Here is a 20,752-nt window from a genome sequence, read left to right as displayed (position 1 = left end):
GCGATGTTTGGTCCAGATTTGTTGTTTGGTGGTGGGGGACAGTCTGTATTAGATGCAGCTCCCTGCTTCACAGCACCTAGTGGGACGTGCTCTGTAAGCATCAGCATGCTGTGCTGCCACTCCAAATGTTTCCTTTAATTCGATGTTGTGTTTTTGACGCTAGATAGGATTGTGTCTCCATCACAGAGTGTACAGTGAAGCTTAATATTGTTGTCTTTAGCTGACAGAAACTCAAACTCAAAATATTCCAGCTAGAAAACGGCATCTATCTCCTCCTTACATTGTTGTTTCCTTGCGTGGTGGTTTTACACGTGAGTTGTCCTCATGCTGAAAACGTGACTTGTCGCATGTGTGACGTCACTCCCGTGAGAGGAAGGTAAAAATATATCTTTTCACTCATTTAAACGGGAAAATAGAAACGCACACTTACTTGGATAAGTAATTTTAAACTGTTTAGTAGTTTGGAATTATAGTAAGATCACTGCTATGAACTTCCTTCTACATTTCAAGAATTGATTCTTGTTTGGTAAACCAAAGTGAAATGATACCATTCTTCATGGTTTATAGTAAGTACCTCCAGTTTGTTGTCTGACTGCTTGTTGAACCTGGGACCTGTTTTCTTTTCTACGCAGGTCAAATGCAGGGGACAGGATGCAAGGTAAGTCTGTTGATTTTTCAGTAAATAATACAGAGTAATAAGTAAGAAGCTCGAGAGACTAAGAGTGGTACAAAAACTTTCCAGACATGAGTAGATATGGACAGTTTGGAATAAAAACCTTTATTCTTATATATTCTGCTACAAATTGTAGTGTTTTTTTGCATGCATAGTTTCACACAGTTAAGACAGTAAAGTAAAATCACAAAGTAAGACTTCCCTTTTGAAGAATATCTTAACTTTACAGCATGCAAACACCCTCTTGTCCATTCAAGAACAGTCTAGCCATCCCAACAACCACCAAGGGCCATTTTGAACAGCTGTCTTAAAAGAGTAATTCAGTGCACACACCTCCTACACTAAATCAGACTCTATGATATTTTGTAAACTTTCTTTGGCTTTATTTTTATTGTTATTATAAAGAAGCTCACACCGCTTCCTTATTTTCCCCATGTTAATAATAAAGGTAATGAGATGTTAGAGATCTGAGTATGCCAGGGGGACCTTTTGGATGAGGTTGATTGTTAAATTGATTTTGAGGTATTAAACATGTAACTCTTGCACCCAAAGTGAAACCTTTCACTCGGCAGACTCCTACAGACGCATACATTTATCAAAGCTAACTGATGGCAATTAAAGCATTGACAAAATCCTGTGTTCATCTGTAGTTTAAGCTCTCTGTGAAGTGAGGCGCAGATCATTTCCCAAAATATGTTTCATGCACAGAAATAAGACATGTAATTAAAAGGCCTGTCTCAGTAGTCAAACTTAGCAACAGTTCCTTCCTCTGGAGTTGAAGGAGAAATTACATAAATATATTTATATATCACAGTAAGATAGGCATAATGTTATTAAAATCAGAAGAACCGTATCAATGCTACATTACACATAATTACCAAACAGATAATGCCTCGCCTTAACTGGGGTTTGACAGTAGTCTCCAGTGACAGAATACACGTACAGCGTAGGGTGTAGAGTAACAACAGTATGCACAAAACACAAACACAGCTTCGACGGGATCACATAAAATATTTCCATATTGCCATTTGTATTTGTGCTTAAGATATCCCCAGCATTAAAAAGGAATGTGCTGTATTGTTTGGGTGTTTGCTGGCATACTGCGGTATTAAAATGTCGTATTTGCTACAGTGATTAACAACAATAGTTATAAGGTAAAAGTGGCAAAATAGACATGTTACCTTTTACCTCATAAGCCACCGTATGAGCATTAGAAATGTTGTCATTACCAAAGGAAAAAGACGTCTTTTTAAAATATTCTTTGCAAAAGTCGTAAATGCAGCCGTTGGTTTTTTTGTTTGTGCTTTAAGATTACAGCAGCAGCATATTATTAACAGTGTCGCTCCTGGCTGTAGTCGCCAGCCTTTGTGCTTTGTGCAGCGTGGCAGTTTCAGGGCAGGGTTGATATGTTTTCGCTGTCTCGTTCACTGACAGTTCGAGAAATACGCGATCCAACGGTATTCTGTGCTGGTTTGGATTTACTTCTTCTTTTTTTCCTCCTAATCCAGCAGAGAATCCAGGCTGTGTTTTAACATCTTAGCTCGCTCTCTCATCGAGACATCATCCGCACGAATTCTGTGAATTAAAGAAAAGGACAAATAGTTTGGGACCCTTTAGTTTAAATTGACTGTAAAATACACAATGTTCTACATGAGCAAAACTGTTGTTGTGTAAGAAATGTCCTGCTATCTGTGTACTGTAGATGTGCTATAGCTGGGTGAATGGAGATAAAGGGTGGAGCATCTCCATAAATGTCCATTGTTGCTAATGGAAGAAAATGATTCCGGGTTTGAGAAAACCAAAAAAGGAGAATGCAACTGCAAACAAAGGACTTAAAAATAGTATAAAATAATAATAATAACTATAATAGAATGTTTGGATGCAGGCCTGATTTTGCAATTTAGGCAAAAAAGTTCAGGCTGTATGGGGAGGGGAGGCTCCAAGGAAAAAAGGTTGGGAACCACTGGTGTACAGGATATCAATACATGTAACTGCACATGTCCACAGTATCAACCGGAGAATGGAAATATGACATTTACCTGCCAGAATCTGTATTAATATAGGGCTGCATATCACTACCGATTTCCTCAATTTATTCATTTAGAAGTATTTCATTTCTTTTGTCCAGCTCTTCTCTGTTATCATGCATTTCAAATCCAAAATTCTGTCAAGCATCAGCTTTCACGCTCGATGATGCCCTCTTCTGTCATGTTTTGGACCTCTTCCACATGTGGTCTAGCCTCTTTGCAGAGTTCACAAGACAAGTCGTGCAAAACCAGGAACGCAGCAAGATTTCTTACAAGAAATGCAGAGAATATTTAAAAAAAAAAAAAATGTTCTGAAGATTTTGTGCAGGAATGAATTGGAAAGCCCTAAACATATAATACATACACATCTCATGAGCAGCTCATGTTTACAATTTGCATGTTCCAGGGTTTTCTCACGCACACTCCAGACCCCTTACCCTCTCTCCCCCTCTCCGACTCCCTCTGCAATTCACTCATGTTGTTCTTCACAGAGAAAATCTCAAAAATCCAGCAACAACTCTCCCTCACTGCCCCTCTCAACTTTAACTCACCTGTTCCCTCCTGTAGCTGGTCCCGCCCTTTGACTTCCCTCACACTCCCCACCATGACAGAAATCACTGCCCTTATCCTGAAATCAAAGCCCTCCACCTGCCACCTGGATCCCTTCCCACACCCCTAGTTAAAGCTTGTCTCCCTGCCCTAGCACCAGTAATCACCGCCATCATCCACTCCTCACTCTTTTCTGGCCTACTTCCCTCATCACTCACAACTGCTGCCATAACCCCCATTCTCAAAAAACCTGGCTCAGATCCCAGTGATTTCAACAACCTCTGGCCCATCTCAAATTTCCCCTTCTTATCCAAAATCATAGAAAAAACAATCGCCTCTCAGCTTCACTCCCACTTATCCCACAATAAACTCTACGAAGAATTTCAGTCTGGTTTCCACCTGCGCCACAGCACAGAAACAGCTCTACTTAAAATCACCAACGACCTCCTGATTGCTGCTGATTCCGGGTTTCCTATCCATCTTCATCCTCCTCGACCTAACCACTGCATTTGATGCAATTTCCCACTCAATCCTCATCAATAGACTCTCCGCCATTGGCATCACTGACACACCTCTCTTCTGGTTCAAATCATATCTCTCCGGCCACTTCCACTACATCAAGGTCAACTCCCACTGCTCCCAACCCTTCCCCGTCACATCCGGCGTTCCCCAAGGCTCTGTCTTTGGACCCCTCCCTTTCTCAACTTCCTACAATTAAACAGTGACAAGACCGAAATCCTCCTGGTTGGCACAAAATCTACCCTTTCCAAATCCCACAGGTTCTCATTACCCCTCAGCAACTCCTCCTCAGCAACTCTCTGCTCTCCGGTCCAGTTTTACAGCAACTCCACTCGCTACCCATCCATTACCGCATCACATTCAAGATCCTTCTTCTAACTTTCAGTGCCCTCCACCACCTTGCCCTCCCTACATATCTGACTTGCTCCATATCGCAGCGCCATCTCAAGTGACCTTGAGGTTCCGAAAGGTGCTTATAAATAAAATGTATTATTATTATTATTATTTGGAAGCTAAGTTCCTGTACGTGTAGTTGCACTATCAACAGTGATACGTTCTGATATTTTCATCCCTGGTGCCTGTATGGGTCTTTTCTCAGTGGGTAATCTATGAGGTGACATTTATATAATAATAATTCCTTGGCCCTGAGATAATCTGACAGACCGACCTAGTGCCTTCATCCTCTCACCTGGCTGTCAGCATGGTATTGGGATATAAACCGACACATGTTGGGATTTTTGATTTTACTCAAAATATCTAAAACAGACTAAAGGATGGGGACAGAAAGACACAGACCTTCAAAGTCCACATGTCCATCTCCATTGAGGTCGATGTCTCTCAGGATGTCCTCCAGATCTCTGTGTCCGACCTGAAAAAGTCAGTTTGGTGGGAAAGTGCGAATTTCTGTGACACAAATTCCGAAAACATTCAAAAGTAGAGCGGAAAAGACAGAATTCAGGCAGACAGTGATTGATGGGGAGTCGCAGAGAGAAGGACACACTCTCCTAGCAGCTCCGTACCTGTTGTCCTAAAAGTTTTTTCATCGCCTCTCTAAGCTCCGCTGTGCTGATCTGACCGTCGCCATTAGTGTCAAACTGGAAATGAGAAAAGCGTACACATTATTAAGGCTTGAATCAGAATATGCGACTACATAGCACAGTTTTGTCTTCTTCTTTTGTATATTCCTTAGCTTTTGAACTCATTTTGCTGTTGTGCATACGTTTCTTTTCCTCACCTCCTTGAATGCATCCCTCAGCTCCTTCACCCCTATCATGTCCGCTGTTTCAGCCAGAAGTTTAGGCCCCATGAGTTCAACAAAATCCTCAAAATCCACATGTCCTCCCACTAACGGATGTAGATGAAACCGAGTCAACCTTTTCATTTGCACATTTGTCAAGTTTTAAAATGATCAAACTTTCTGCACGCTTGGTACTGAATGCATGTTGGAGAGAGTACAAGTAGGGGGAATAATTTATTGACATGTCCAGACAAAGACACAGCCATTGTTTTACTTACAGTTCATGTTGATCTGCTGGCTCAGTTCTATTAACTCCATCTCTGTCGGCATGTAGCCCATCGTTCTCATGCAGTTTCCCAGGTCTTTGCAGCCAATAAACCCGTCTTTGTCCTTGTCAAACTCCTTAAACGCCTCACGCAACTCTGGGAGCAGGGGACGTAAAAAACATAAATGTGAGACAGATGTATGAAACATCCCTTTAGAAAAGCGTGTAAATTCTTGCTCCTTTCGTAAACCTACCATCCATTTCCTCTGGCCTCAACTCTCGGTCCTGTGTGGAATCACAGTGCAACATTAGGATCCAAACACTGCTGATATTGTCAAACTCATGCCAAATACCCAGCATTCCTCACACAACATGACACTGTAAAAAAATAAATAAATAAAGGCATCTACAAATATGTGCCAAAAGTCTTCAGGTTTCCTTCCAGCTAGCGAGGAAGAGCTTATTGGTGGTATCACACTGTGGAGGAAACATGCAGAGTCTTGGCAGTAAAAGGAACTGGGATCAAAGTGAAATAGCAGAAGTATAAGGGATGTTTTATATAACACAGATGAAAATGAACCGGTTAATGCTTCCTAGGCGTTAAGTGTGTGTGTGTTGAATTTCTGTTTCTTGCATTTTTGGAAGTGCAGATGCAGAGAAAAGACGTGAAACACAAAATAATTCCTCTATACGCCAGTCCATTGAATTCGAGTGACTCAACCCCTGCATTCATAAGGACTCGCCATCTCAGAGCTCACCATCAAAACACTCGTCTTACTCGAGTAGCAAGACCTTGACTCTTGTTGTCAACTGCTGAAAATTTACTGACTTATAATAATTTCAGAATCGCAGCGCAAGGGACATTTGTGCCGTCAATACAGCCTGCCATAATTATCCTCCATTCTGTTATAAATGCCCACCATGCTTTTGAATAATGCATCCAGCCTCATGCAGAAATATACACACAAACACACGCACTCCCTTTCATCCGGGATTCAAGAACACTCTGTGCATACAGAATTGGTCATGTTCTCAAAATACCATCTTCTCTGCTACACCACTATTTTTTTTTTTTTTACATGCGACAGTGCTGATGTCAGAGTGGAAGGTGATTACTACACACATACATGTGGGTTTTGGTTACTGCGCCTGTGCTGGATCAAGTGCTTATTTCTCTTGCCATGCATGCACATGATATGTTCTGGACTTACGTACAGCCTGCCGGCTCTCAGCGAAGCCCTTGCGTAGAAAGATGCATGCAGGCCCCAGCACGTTGTGCATGTTGACTCCGTTCTGGGCTACTAGTGGCTCATGATAGGCCCCCCCAGATCCCCCCTCCTCACAGGACTGCACTGCTTTGTAGTTCTTCTTCTGGTCCTGAAGCAGCATCCGGGGCGGGGGCCCAGATGTGGGAGCAGAGGCAAAGACAGGGGTAGAGACTGTGACTCAGTTTGTTGAAGCATGGTGTCAACAAGGAGCCAACATGGAGGTGGGGTGAAGAGGGGGTGACAGGCATATGCCTGTCAGTCATAGAGTTGTGTGGAGTCAAGTCAGTCATGATGGAGGGAAGCATTTCAGTTTGAGAGAAGAGGGTGTATCATGACACAGCAACTGATGCCATCTGAAAATATGTTCTGGAGGTCAACACGCTGCACAACTGAACTCTAGAAAGTTTCCACATGGTGTTTAACCTCCTGAGACCTGGCCTTTTGTTTGGTATGCATTTTTAATTTCTCTAATTTTGGGATTAGTAGGATTTAAGACATAAAAAAATATATATGTCCTCATATGTGGACACGAGGATTCTTTCACTGCCTGCTAGAATAAAGTCACCAATGCATAACAAGATATAAAACTGTTAATTTTAATTCAGAACATTGCTGCGCAAAGACAGAATTGTAAACAATGAAATCCCAGCGTCCTTAAACAAGTACATGTTAATTAGTTATGAGGACGGCAGGTCTAAATGAAGCGGAATAAGCTGCCACAAACCTAAAACTTAATGTCCCCATTTGAGGACGCTGGGTGTCAAGGGGTTAATAGATGATGCAAGGAAGCTACACGTTATATTATAAAAATTAATACCTGCTTAGTATCTAGGTAGACAGCAACGTTAAGCTGACTTCAGCCCTTTCATGATGTTTTCTCATTCTCCAGCTACACACTGTCTGGCCTTAAAGGATCATTCTTATCCATTACGAAATTTAATTTTTGTAGTCTTGGTTATTGTTTCTAAGTTAGATATTCTAAGGCAAACAGTGTGCTGTAAATATCAGCCCTGACTGATCAAGTTCCTGAACCTCAGCACTGAACCTAGTGAACACGAAACCCAGTAAGCATTGACAGACAGGCCAAAATAACCTAAATTGTAATAAACTATGTCATAATTTTCCGTTAGATATGCAGGCGTAACTCTAATAACGAATTAAAGCAATTCTTTAAGCACTATAGTGGTCGTAGTGCTAGTTCGGTGTCTGGTGAATTTACAAATAGACTCTTGCTGGGCTAGTTCCTTACATTTCTCCTGAAGTGTCTTTCTGTGTGCGTCTAAGGAGCTGGAGCTAAAATTCACCCAGCCATTCAATTATAATCACCAATTAGCTAATCAACCAGGGGGCGAACGTTGTCCTCACATCAGTCATCCCAATTACTGAGAGAGAGTTACAGGTTAATTAAAAACAGGCAGTCACTGCCGGCCAGTGGACAAAAAAGCTTCCTCTAAATAAAGTCAAATAAGGTCCGACCATTGCTGTGACTAATATCTTAATTAGAGAGCAGCAGCCTAATGCCAGACGCAAGCAGCTATTAGAAAACAGACTACATTACATATGCATATTGTGTTTTAAGATGAGATTAAGTGATTTTAAAGCTGTAATATCTCTTATTGTTTAAAAAAACCTGTAATGTAGGTTTAGTTCTCGACTCGAATTTATAGCCAATTATCGAGGGGCAATTTTGCTCCTCCTTTAAATCACATTCTAATGTTTAAACATTAAACATACGACGTTTGCCTATGCATATAAGACGTGAAATTCACATGCATACTTGGACACACATTATTATATGCTCTACAAATGACCTTCACGCTCCATCTGTTACCATGCCAATCCTAATGCCAGTTCGTGCATTCCTACGGTTCTCACGGCGGGAACGGATGCCCACTGGGTAATCTGACCAAGTGATGCATGGAGCAGGGCTGTCTGTGACTATATCGTGCCAGAAAAAGTACTATGAAGCCACGCGCTAGTCGTTATATAACGACCAAAGACCCACACGCACGAATACAAGAAAAGAAAAATCTGAAGCGCTGTCGGAGGGAGGCCGAAGTCGAGCAAGAACTTTTGCAGCATCCGAACCCGTTTTGCACAGATGGCATCAGCAGTTGCTTGTCATATTGCGCTTTCACAAGGATGTGCAGCTGCTGAAATGAAGGAAATTCTATTTGCGAGGATACGTTGAGAGTTCGTTCAAGCACACAGTGATAGGATGAGGATGAGGACAGTGGATGCATAACTAAAGTAGATGTATAAATAGAAAAAGAAAACTCGGCGCCACTGGTACATTTGAGCTGACTGAATCCTGTGTAGCTCAAACGCAGCATCTGGCTGATCGTGTCCCGCAGCTGCAGGTTCAACAGGGCACCATCTTCTCCCGGCTGGTAAGGTGGGATTCACGTTAAACCTGACTGACTCTAGGTGTGGTGACATGATCCTAATGCACAGACTCAGTTAACCGGTCAAGCACAAGCAGCGCCGACCAGCTCCTATAACCTCAGATAAATCCACAACAATTGCATATAACGTGCATGCAGAATGACTTTTAAGGACAAATCTGTAACTACAACACAAAGCTTTATATTAAAATATCCTGACGTTACCTCTCAAGTGAGCCTATTTGCTCTAGCGCCACATTACACAGTAAGAAGTCAGTCAGTCCAGTCAAATAGCCGCTGGTCAAGCTGGGAACGCACAATGGGACAAACATGCATGAAGAGTCGGGGGATTCGAGGAGACACCACAGGAGAGTGACAAACAAACCTCAGAGCAGAGACCTTACCTTCTTGGTGAAATTTTTAAGCGACTTAACAGAGTTGCCCATTGCAGAAAGAAAAAGTCCTTCTTTTATGTTTTCTCCTGTCTAACTGTGTTAGTGTGCCGGTATGCAAGTGCACGTGTGTGCATGTGTGTTTGCATGCGTTTCCAGGCATGCATGGGGATAGAGTGGGTTAGAAAAGGGAAAGAGGGTTCAGTGGGTCATTGGCTAATGTGAGAGGACGTTTGGGGGAAAAAGGCAGGGAGAAGAGCGGCAGATAACGTGGGAGGTAGAGAGGGGACAGGAGGGAAAGGACGAAGGAGTGTGCGGGGAGGACCCGGAGGCAAGGACGCTGGGAGGTACGGGGGGGGAGGGAGGGACGCTGAGACAAAGGAGGAAATATGTAAACAAGAATGAAGGACGGATCAGAACAACAAAGATAAGCGAGGGAGAGGAAGCATGCATGTGATCAGAGCAAGATGCAAGTGCCAGGAGAAGAAGAAAAAGATTGCTTATTCACGCCGTCCACTCTCTTACAGTGTCTCTCCTCCCTCCCTCCCTCTCTCCCCTCTCCCTCTCTCTCTCTCTGTGTGTCCGTCAGCCTGTCTACGCTCTTTTTTTCTCCCTCACTCTCTCCCCCAGCTCCCGCTCACCCAACAGTTTAAAACCATCTCTGCGAATCTGACAGAAGAAGCCCGTTCGGACAAGCATATTACCTTCCCCTGAGCAAGATGCTGGAGACACTAATCCAAACATGCACACACGCGCAAACACTCGATTAAACACACACGGACGCGGGGCTGTGGAGCTAAAAATACAACGCGCGTCCCCCCCCACTCCACCCTCAGCATCCCCTTCCCTCCCGAACACACACCAGCGCGGAAAGCATCACAAAGTCATGTTAAGCTTGAAGGGCTTGGATTCAGATCAAAGCCAAAGTGTGCAAGAAATGACACATGGATTCTGAAGGAGCTCGCTGGAGGAGGCAAACCGGCATGCGCGGACGCAAACGCACGCAGACAGGCAAACAAATGCTCTCTACCAGCCTCTATCATACACACACACACACACGTTTGTCGTATGTATACTGTTTCATTTAAAAACTGGTGAAAAGAAAAACACCTCAGAGCTGTGGCATGTCTCTGCTACATATATGTGCCTTCAGCACACATGTATTTATATTGCAGAGTTAGATTTTACATGCATAAGATCAAACTACATAAGATTTAACCTGCTACAATATTTAATTCTCTAAAGCATTTTAAGACTTTTAAGTATATTTACTCATAGTATTCATACTTTTTCTTCATATGTCCTTCTCTCACACTTATGTCTAATCCTTCAGACTGTTCTTAGTCTATGCAAGGTGTAGGTGTCAATTTTAGACAACATGTTATACATCAATCAGCCATATCATTATGACTGCCTGCCTAATATTTTCTAGTTCTCATTTTGGCTGCCAAAACGGCCCCTTCGAGGTATGAACTGCTCAACTAGATCTTCTTCTACTTCTTCAGTGGTCTGAGCTCCAGTAGCTCGTCTGTTAGATTAGAACCACATGGGTCAGACTTAATGGTGTTTAGTCCATGACCCCATCTCTGGTTCTTCTCCTTCCTTGGACCCCTGTTAAGTGGCTAGGTACTGATCCAGGTCAAATTCTCTTAACATGTTTCCCTCCTTCAAACATGAACTGTTCAGCTTGTTTCCTATATACTGTATATATCCCACCGACTGACAGGAGTCTAATATTCAGAGTGTTTACGTAACATGTAGGGGTATGCAAAGCATCAAGTATTTGTATTTGTTGAATAGAATAGAATTCAAAATAGGTGCAAAGATCCATTTTGTTTGAGTTACACTTCTAATTTAAGGTATGCGAGTGTTAAAATAAGTATTCTTTAATAATTAGCAACATTAGTTGGTGTTTTGCCTTAAATGCAGCTAATAGAGTTGATTTAGGGCGACAATGGGGTGACTGCAGAGCTGTTAGCGCTTAGAAAAGCGCTATATAAAAGCAAGAGCATTTACCATTACCAATAGCCGTAACGAATAACGAATGCTAACTAAGACAAATGCTAACATGAGAGAACCTGACTGCAGACGTCTCAGTTCAAATGGAACATAACGGAAGATCTAACGGATAATAACGGATAATCTCCGCAACCCAAAAAATCTAATGATGGTGTTTCATGCAGTCAGAGCCTCCTCTTTTAGGGAGTCGAGACATTTCACCCTGACTTGTGAACGTCACTCAGTCCGGGCAGACGCACAAATATTTTTTCTGCTCACATGAGGAAAAGGCAGCTTTGGATAGGATGTTTTTCTTCTTCTCAAATACAAATAATTTGAAAACTATTTGGTCGAAATAAGTATTTGTAAAAAAAAAACACATTATTTGTGGTTTTCCGAATACAGTGTTAGGGTTTGGCTCCAACCCGATCAGATGTAAGTGCTCAGGGAGTATATAGGACCATGATACTAGGATTTCACTTATTTAAACTGAGAAATGTTCCCTGTTCACCACCAAGGTCAAACGTCAAGTGTAGTGAATCCACTAATCAAAAAAGCCCTTTTGATTCAAGGGTGACTTCAAGGTTCTGGACACTTCTCCTATTTCTGTCCAAAAGAACCATTCACCCCACACGCAGTGTAAGCTCCCCTCCACCACCAGCGTTTCAGTCCCGAGGTGTAACTTTGCAGCGTTGATCACCGCGGCACCAACGCTCATCCCCGTTTTCCCTTCTCCTGTTCCTGCTTCCTCCGTCCATTCTCCGCTAGTTAAATAAGCACGTTCACGCTGAGGTTGCTTCCGATCTCGCTCCCATTCAAAATCTGAGCTGCTGCAGGATGATTCATGTAGCCTCTCACCGGAGGCTCATTGTGAACTTCAGAACACATCAGACGTCAGACACAGGCGCCGTCAGCTCTCATAATGTCAGACAGCGGTGTGCACGAGAACGAGCCCCGTCTCTCGCTGTGTGCCTCTCCCTCGCACTCTTACTCTAAAACACATGATTTAATTTACTATTTTCCATGTCGATATTAGGTAATTACAGGGTTGGGGCCGGGCAAATTGAAAATATTTTCAAAGACATGGGCCCTAGACGGGAGCCTCGTTGGAGGAGGAAATATTAATGATTGCTTTAGCTATTTGAGGTCAAGTGTAATCCTGTTTCATCAACTGTGTTAAATGAGGTGTTGGAGGAGAGAGGAGGGGATTGGCGCAATAATGAGCTTTCGTACGCTCATGAGCCTATTTTTTTTTTTTAAAGCAAGATTACAAATGTTCTTTTGCTTTTATAGATTTTGTGCGTCCTGTTTAATTTTCAAAATGGAATCACAGCTCCGCATTTCGCGGTCTTCCGTGCATTCCTGTAAAGCAGCTCAGTCCGTACGGTATCACAGCGTATCCTGACACAAATACATAAACACTCTGAGCCTTTCATGCGTGCGTTTTCGTCATTCGTTCGCACTGCTTGCGTCACTTTCTTGCGTTCGGCCTGAGACGTCACAGCTCCATCCTGCAGCGGATAAATTCTCCCTAATCGCATTAGCTGAAACTGCTCAATTTCCTCTAGAATGCGGTGGTACATAATGTTGTTTCTGTGTAAACAGCTGTTAGTCTAATTAAACACCATCAAGAGGGGAGAATTCACATCGCTGCACGTGCGTTCGTGTGCACCGGCTCTAATCCTCCATCCTTCAACCGAAAGCCTGAATTTTCCACCTCCTCCTTTGCCAGCACGCATACAAAAATACCCATCTGTGTCTAAAAATAGCTCTTTATACTCTACTGGAAGCGTACGCTGTGGCGAGCACAATGATCTCTCTCATCTTGCCTCCACTCAAATTTTTTCCTCTTTTTTTGCCATTTCTTTCTTTGTAACCTCTCATTTCATCCCCTCTCAAAGGGAGCCGTCAAGGTCACGGCGACCCGGGCCGACAAAAGGAGCGAAAGGGGGGAGGAGAGGAAGCCTTGTGGAAAACATCAGAGGCGGCGAATGCGAGATGAGTTACAGGAAAAGAGGAAGCGAGGGGCTAATCTGCATTTTTAAGACCTTTCCTTGCATTGTCTCCAGAGCTGTCAGGTGGGAGCAGGGAAGTGAAACTTGATGAGCGTTAGTCTTATGTAAGGTCTGCCAGCGAACGCACCCTTTCCCTATTTTATTCTTTGTCCTCCTGATATATGCGATTCCCTCGCCTCCTTTCGCTTTCTCTCCCTGCCCTTTTCCTCACTTTTCCCGGCTCACTGATGTGACACAGAGGACTGTTGATCTCCCTCTCTCAAAGTGGTACTTGCTCCCTCTGCTGGCTAATGCGCACAGCCTTTCATCTAAATTGATTTTTAGAAAAGGAAACTCTCCTTGATAATAAACTCTCAGCCGAAGATAAAAAAGACCTCATTCAATAACAGGTCCGTTGTCATTTTCCAGATTTCCTGTGACGGCTGGCGGAGCAAGGGCACCCAAGGTCACAAAAACTAAGCTGATTGTTCAGAGTCTCTTAAAATAGAAACGTTTCTGTTGGGACCAAAAAAAAAAAAAAAAAAACCTGCACGTGCTCTGCCCTCGATCAAGGTGTGTATTTTAGTCTGGATGGTTTAAAGGCGCGAACGTTCGGGAAAATGCACGCAGCTTGAAATGTGTGTGAACGTTTACAGGCGATGAGCTGCAAAACACAAGCGATGCAGTTCAGTTTGTCCTTATTCTAACCTTCATGCCGGCGTTTTTGTTTTTCATAGCTTGGAGAAAAAAAGTCTTCTCATGACTGAAACTAATATATCAGATTCTCCAGTTTTGTATGTCAGGTAGCAAGGGTAAAAAAATAATAAAAAAAAAAACACTCCCTCCTACAGTGTCTCAAAATCAGGACTTGACGGTCTATTTTTAGCTTCTTCCTCTTGCGGCGAATGAGTTCTGCTGGGATCTTATGCAGATCTCGGCGTTACGTAAGAAAATATGAAATCACGGCTGCTAGTTTTATATTTCACCCTGGATTCCATGTCACGGCGCCACAACGCTTCAAGGCAGCGTTATCACGGCTGTGCAGTCAGTTGAATTACACAGATTTGGTAAGATGCTGAGCAGACGGGAAAAGAAACCCCCCCTCAGCCTTATTCCCTTTATTTGTCGGTTGTTTGCTTTTCCATTCTCACACATTCACTCTAACTCACAAATATATCCTGAGCTGACAGCGAGTTAATGTTTTTATTGTGAGTCTGTCTTTCTGCGTCACAGAGAAAAGACTGATCTCGAAGTTTCTTTCATGTGATCGATGGACACAGAGACGCACACCATTTCCTCTTTCTGCACTTGTCATCAGGCGCTCAGGAGACTTTATATAGCACACCGCTGCATGGATTTTGCCTCACTGGAACCCCTAAGACTGATTGAAGCTCTGGCCTGGATTGAGAGGAGTTATTTCTGGAACACATTAGCGCACGAGGAGGTAATTGTCTCCTCTTGAGCTTTTTATCAGCAACGCATAAAGAAGGATTTCAGTGAAACAAGGAAAAGATCGGGGGGGCAGGACGACCCGCTGTGCGGCTGCAGGATTTGTCTGCGTAGCAGCAGAAAATGTGGCACCTTTCAGAAACGCATTCAAACAGGTGCAGAGGAGACGGTACACCCTTTATTTGCCACCCTAACAGCAGTGTACCTTCAGTATATTTATATTTTATCGGCACATAAAGGGGTCGGTGACCCATGTGTCAGGGCGACAAGCTCTCGCCGCTCAAACATTTTCCACCCGGAGGGGAAAGTTGATCCCCGGGCCGGTGCTCAGGTGACACTCACAATGAAAGCATTCATATTGAGATGCGCGATAGACTGCAGCCCACCCTTGTCATGAAAGCAATGGATACCACACACATCACAGGGGCCAGATTTGGAGCGAAAACATGCATTTATTTTTAATCTTTTCATCGAGGCCGAGTCGCACATGCCTCCAGCTTCACCTGCGTCTTACCTGTGAAGCTCGGCCAGCTGTTGAATAACACTTAAACCAAACATCTGAATATCGGATAATCTTAAATTAGATTAGATGATTTTATTGTTTCCGTTTTTATTTCATTCATGTGAGCCCTTTTTTTTATTAAGTTATTCAGTTGAATAATTTACTTCCTCACTTAAGTGTCTCCTTCCATGGTTGTCCATGAAAAGGGATGTATATATGCATATAGGCTTATAAGAGTCAAAAAGTTTGCAGCATTCAGGACCTGAATCATGGACTGGCATCATTTTGCATTTTGTTTTTTCAGTAGAAGAAGTTAAAAGATGTGGTTTCTGAAAATTTGTGCCCTAAATGCATTTACAATATTTGCTGATGATGATAAAGAATCTTTATTTTTGCGTAATAAACTGGTATTTTGCCAATTGCCTTGTGCTACAAGATAAACCACCCTCACTTTAACAGACATCTTTGATATGAATATTGATATGCAAACGATAAACCGGTGCTAATTAAATAAACACAACAATGTTTAATCTCATTTTGATCAAATTTCGAAAACATCTCCCAAATGAAATCCTCCTCTTCGTTCCTCCTTACCTGCCCAAAGACTGACTTCACTATGGGGTGAAGACTGGAGTCGTACTCCGCCGAGGCAGCGTTCAGTCTTTTGGTTGGGCGCTGGCTGGATGCTGGCTGGACAGGTGCACTGGTCGCAGGTGAATCGGAGTTGAGACTGGAGGCTGACCCGGTGATGGCTCTCTCGCTGGGCTCGAAGAAGAAATCCGCCTCGTCCGTGTGTTTCGCGTAAGAAGGAGTTGGAGATGTCCTCCTCTCCTGCCGGGAGCCGCCCTGGAGATGCGCAGCGGGAGGCACCTCACCTCGAGAGGAGTCGTGGTGATGATGCGAGTGTTTGGACCTGGAGGACTTGCTGCGCTCTTTCTGATAGCGGCTCGTCCTTTGCCTCGCGTCCTCCTCGGCGTAACCGTCATCCTGGGGGCACGGCTGCCGGTGAGAATGGCTCTTTTGCGTCCGGTGATGATCATTTAAATGCCGGGAGTCGGCGTGCCTCGGCTGGCAGAGAGGTCTCCGCGCACTGGTCTCGCAGTCATCCGCCCAGGCTGCATCCTCGCTGCCTCCAGCTGCGGCGGGATGCTGATGGTGAGAGCGGTGGCTCCGGTGACCGTGTGGACCGTGCTCCGAGCGCGCGGACCTGCGGTTGAGCCCCGACGATCTCAGCAGAGACGTGGTCGACTCGCTTTTGGGGAGAGAGGAGCTCATCGTCGGCTTTCTCTCTCTTTTACAAGCGAAGTGATGCTGTTGTAGACTTGAAGGTCGAGTAGAGGGAAAGAGGGGCAGTCCTCCTCCACGTGCAGGTGCTCAGCCTCAGTTGGACCCCACTCTTAAACCCACATCCACGCAGTCGACCATCACTGGGCAGTTCGCCCGGGTGAAGTTGGAGCACTTGATCGGGAACACACACACACGCACACACAGAAAAAAAAGTGAAGCCTGATCTGGCAGCCAGGCGGTCACAACTGACGCTTCACAGGGGCTCCGCTAAGTTTGGATGACAGCACAGTGTCATACGATGTCCACGCGCAAACTTCATTAAGACCCACGTCACTGCAGATCAGTCCTCGCGTAATGAGTCCATTGATTACGGTTATTTTTATGTGACTGTGGAAGAAAGACAACCATCATTTAAGAGTTTATTTAAAGGGAATTTATACATAGAGTTTTTTTTTTGTTTTTTTCCATAGAGATAGTCAAACCTCAACAAGTAGCTGCAGTGACATTAATACCAGTGGACACTGGTCATTTTCAAGGACGTGTTAGGGAATAGATGCGACCTGACTGTGACTTTTAGGTTTTCTCAAACCAGATCGGACATAATAAACGGAAACAAAGCAAAATGGAAGCGAAGGAAAGGTGAAAATAAAATGCATTTACCAGAGCTGCACACACACACACAAAAAAAGAAACTGATGACAAAGTGAACAGCTTCAGTAGTTTGAAGGACTTTCGAGCTATAAATAGTAACATAACCTTTTTGGAATAAACACAGAGGAACCATTTATTCATTAGTCACCAGGATAAACAAATGAAATGACTTAATTCAAAGAAAAGTATTGAGGGCATCAAGTCATCTCATATAATCAGTTCACAACATCCCAAACATCTCAGGTCATATTTTCTAAAAGAAAAAAAAATTATACAAGGTCCAAACCTATGAATCTCTTTTCCCCGTGTAGTTTAGCTGGCATCGTCCTCAAATTTCTGCTGCATTGATTCCACAAAGTCACTGACTTTATTTTCCTCAGTGCCACATATTTTATGAATCTCTTGAGCATTATTTAGGCACCGACTAATTTCTTCTTCTTCACATTCATTGTACTTCCATGTTTGATTTTGACTTGTGCATATGAACTAAACAGCATCCCGTCGCCTGGGTACAGCAGTGTCAAGAACACAGCGGAAAATTTGGGTTACCCAAAACAATGAGAGCAAAAGTTCAAATGGAACCGAAAACAAACGCGTGGCAACCCTTCAGTCTCGTCCCATCTGCACACCCTGGGTCATAACTCTCGCAGCAGATGTCCGGGGATCCGGGGCAAACGTATGTAATGATGTTAGTACATGCGGCCAATTAGACACTCGGGCTGTCGCGGGTCGTGCTTCACAGCGCAGGGCTGAGAAATGAGCAGATTTTCGCTCTCGTCTCTCAGGGGAATTTTTGTTCTCTGACATCTGTGTCCTCTGCTCCAGGGAGAGGCAAAGTATCTTCACTCCATCGCCCCCATTCCCCCTCCTCCATTCAACACCGACCTGCCTCAGCTCCTCTGCTACCTTTTCCTCCTCTGTGCATCGAGTACAGGCGAGCATCACCAGTGTTACTGTGTTACCGTTACAGGGTGTTAATTGCCCCTCATCATCTACGCGCTCTCCTTTTTTGGGGAGGCTCTGATGTAAGTTTATGTTTTGGGATAATTTCTTGGTTATAAACACATTGAGAGTCTCTGGCTCAGTCTCTCCATGTTCTGTAGACACTGGGCAGCAGCAGGGGAAATATGAGCCTCAGGGTAAAATATGGCCCGTTTAATGTCCGCAGAGACGGCGAAAAACTAAACAACAGGAAAATATGGCGCGGAATAGTAAACGAAAATACACACGTCTTGTGATAACGTTGTGTGCAACGTTTGGAAAGAAAAGCACGTGTAAATCAGTTTGAGAATGCTTTGAAAAGATAGAAGTGGAAGTCTTTCATGGCCTTTTCGGGGTCGCGTCGGTTTCTATTTCCGCACAGCCCGCTCTCCCGAACAAGTCTCAACAGGGTCAGATGGCCCAAACTTTTGTGGCAAGCGCTACACAGCTGCTGCTCTGTGTTGACAAACAGCAGAATTATTGGAAATGTTCAGGTTGTAGTGGAAGATATTCAAGGCAGCTGTTGTTTACTGAAACAGCCCCGGCTCAAAGCGGACTCACTAGCTTATTCTGGACTTTTAGAGGCTAAAACTTTCACAGTTAGCAAGTTGAGATTTAATTATCCGCTTCCAAAGTCAAAAGAACTGACAAGCAGGATCTCTTAATTGGATATTTATTGTATCTTTGTATTAATAAATAATTAAAATCCAATTGAGAGTGCCTGTTCAAACCAGACCATAGCATTCACAGTGGTATCGATCCAAAACTGTCCCAACTCCTTAGCAAGTAAAGACAAACATGTAAATATGGGCCAGTTTTTTTTTCCCCTGGGTGCTTCCCTCTCCTTGACCCTAATTTGTGATCACATCTTGCATCCCTTTTAACCATGTCTGTCAGCGCGGTTTGGATATTACTGAAAGATTAATGAGCGGGGTGAATAATTAACCGCAGAGCAGCTCGAGGCCTTCAAGGTGAAGAAAGAGTTCGCCCCATCTGAATCATCAAAACATTTCGCCCACTCATCTCATGAGCTCTTCCCGCTGGATGTAATATCAACACTCGGATGACACAGTCAGATGCGTGAGCTTCACTATGAACCTGGAAACTGATACTTTTGCAGAGCCCAGGTTTCAGGTTCGGATGAAAGTGTTGCTGTCAGCGGCGGAGGGATTCGATGATGAAATGAGTGGCCCAGTGAACCACAACACATCACTCGACTGCTATTTAAATATTTATTCTACTTTTAAGGACTTTTTGCTCTTTTCTCATTGCAAATGTCCTGCTTTTATGCATTTCTGACGTCGTCTAAGTGCGAAGTTGCGGGCTCGTGTTATTTCAAATTTACTTAATTTCACGTTCCTGCTCTGAAGGATTTACTTAAGCAGTTTTTATTTATTTAGGGTATCTGTAGTCTTACAGGCTACACAGCAGGCTCTTACTTTAATGTTTATGTAAACCTAACCTTAGCCTGAACCTTAATTTATCTTAAGTCCAAACCTAACCCTAAGAAAAGTCTGGCATATTTTGGGTAAAAATGGGCTAAGTCTTATTTCTAAAAGCTTGGCATACGTGGTTAACCGCCCTCTACCGTAGAATACAATGATATGTATGCAGGATTAGTTCAATTCAAAATAATTACTCTAATTTTACGAAAGTAGGCTCAACTGCCATGTCCCAAGTCAGGTTTGCTCAACTAAAGTTACAAAATGTAATGTTTTGTTCTTAATACATTTTTACTGCGTAAAATATTTAAAATATGTCGTGTCCCTGAGTCGACCGCCCCCCCCCCTCCTGGTACTTTGATGCAATGCATGTAAATGTTGAAAAAGAAAAAATTAAAATGTAATGTGTTTTTCACTGATATGAGGCCACCCTGCTACACCCTGTGCACCCAGTTTACTTTCATTAATGAAATGTGTCTTTCACTGATAAGAGGTCCATCCTGTTACTTGTGTTTTTTTTCTGTTTTTTTTTTTGATAAGTTCTCCTTCAGATAAAACACAAAAAAAACATGGAAAATTGTACTTATTTTTGATGAAGTAAACCAGACTCAAATGGCACAGAATAGTAGGAGCGACCCAGTGCTTTATGGGACATTTTGAGTGCCCAAAGTAGGGCATAGAATTTGATCACAAAGGTTCTGGACACTACACAATAGTGTAACCCCTATGTAGAGGTTAGGGGGCCATTTCGGACACAGCCTAGTTTCTGGACTATAGTATTTTCTCCTGCTCATCATACCAGTAAGTTACCACTCAGACCACAGACTATACACTCACTTCTTGGATTCTGTTATTTCCAATGTTTACTTGATGCGCTGACAAGTATTAACTGCAGGAACAATAGGTAAGTAGTGGCAAGGAAGCATTGTATCCTCTTAAAATCCTCTTGCTTTTGTTACTCCTCTCTTCAGTTTCCTGTTACATACTCTGTTTCCGCGTTTTCCATTCTTTCTCATTTCCATGGGAAGAGGATGCTTGGAGAAGGTGAGCGAGGGTCTCATTCTGGGCACAAGTTGCCAATTTATATAATGAGGTTCACGGTGGACTCGGACCAAAACAGATAGACAGATAACC

The 20,752-nt window shown here is 43.3% G+C and overlaps 1 protein-coding gene across 2 annotated transcripts; it reads right to left on the bottom strand.

Moving 5' to 3' along the window:
• Positions 1-757: 757 nt before the first annotated feature.
• Positions 758-16,898, bottom strand: cabp1b (calcium binding protein 1b). 2 transcript variants are annotated; one of them, XM_047569326.1, is made up of 8 exons: positions 15,852-16,898; positions 6,486-6,647; positions 5,525-5,555; positions 5,284-5,427; positions 5,003-5,112; positions 4,788-4,862; positions 4,564-4,636; positions 758-2,248 (listed from the first exon to the last, which is right to left on the bottom strand). In XM_047569326.1, the coding sequence occupies exons 1-8, from the start codon at positions 16,530-16,532 to the stop codon at positions 2,223-2,225; spliced, it is 1,302 nt and encodes a 433-aa protein (XP_047425282.1). In that variant the 5' UTR covers positions 16,533-16,898; the 3' UTR covers positions 758-2,222. The 2 variants fall into 2 exon arrangements, with proteins under 2 accessions (XP_047425282.1, XP_047425283.1); XM_047569327.1 differs by lacking the exon at positions 6,486-6,647 and having other exon boundaries at positions 15,852-16,894.
• Positions 16,899-20,752: the final 3,854 nt, after the last annotated feature.

This window comes from Mugil cephalus, chromosome 19 (genome assembly GCF_022458985.1).
Source record: "Mugil cephalus isolate CIBA_MC_2020 chromosome 19, CIBA_Mcephalus_1.1, whole genome shotgun sequence".
Lineage (NCBI taxonomy): Eukaryota > Metazoa > Chordata > Actinopteri > Mugiliformes > Mugilidae > Mugil > Mugil cephalus.
This window is presented reverse-complemented; position numbering and strand designations above follow the sequence as displayed.

Coding starts and splice junctions, on each gene's coding strand:
- cabp1b (XM_047569326.1), bottom strand. CDS start 16,532: ATGAGCTCCTCTCTCCCCAAAAGCGAGTCGACCACGTCTCTGCTGAGA. Junction 6,648..15,851: donor TGAAGTCAGTCTTTGGGCAG/GTAAGGAGGAAC, acceptor ATGCTGCTTCAG/GACCAGAAGAAGAACTACAA. Junction 2,249..4,563: donor TGGACATGTGGACTTTGAAG/GTCTGTGTCTTT, acceptor TTTAATTCACAG/AATTCGTGCGGATGATGTCT.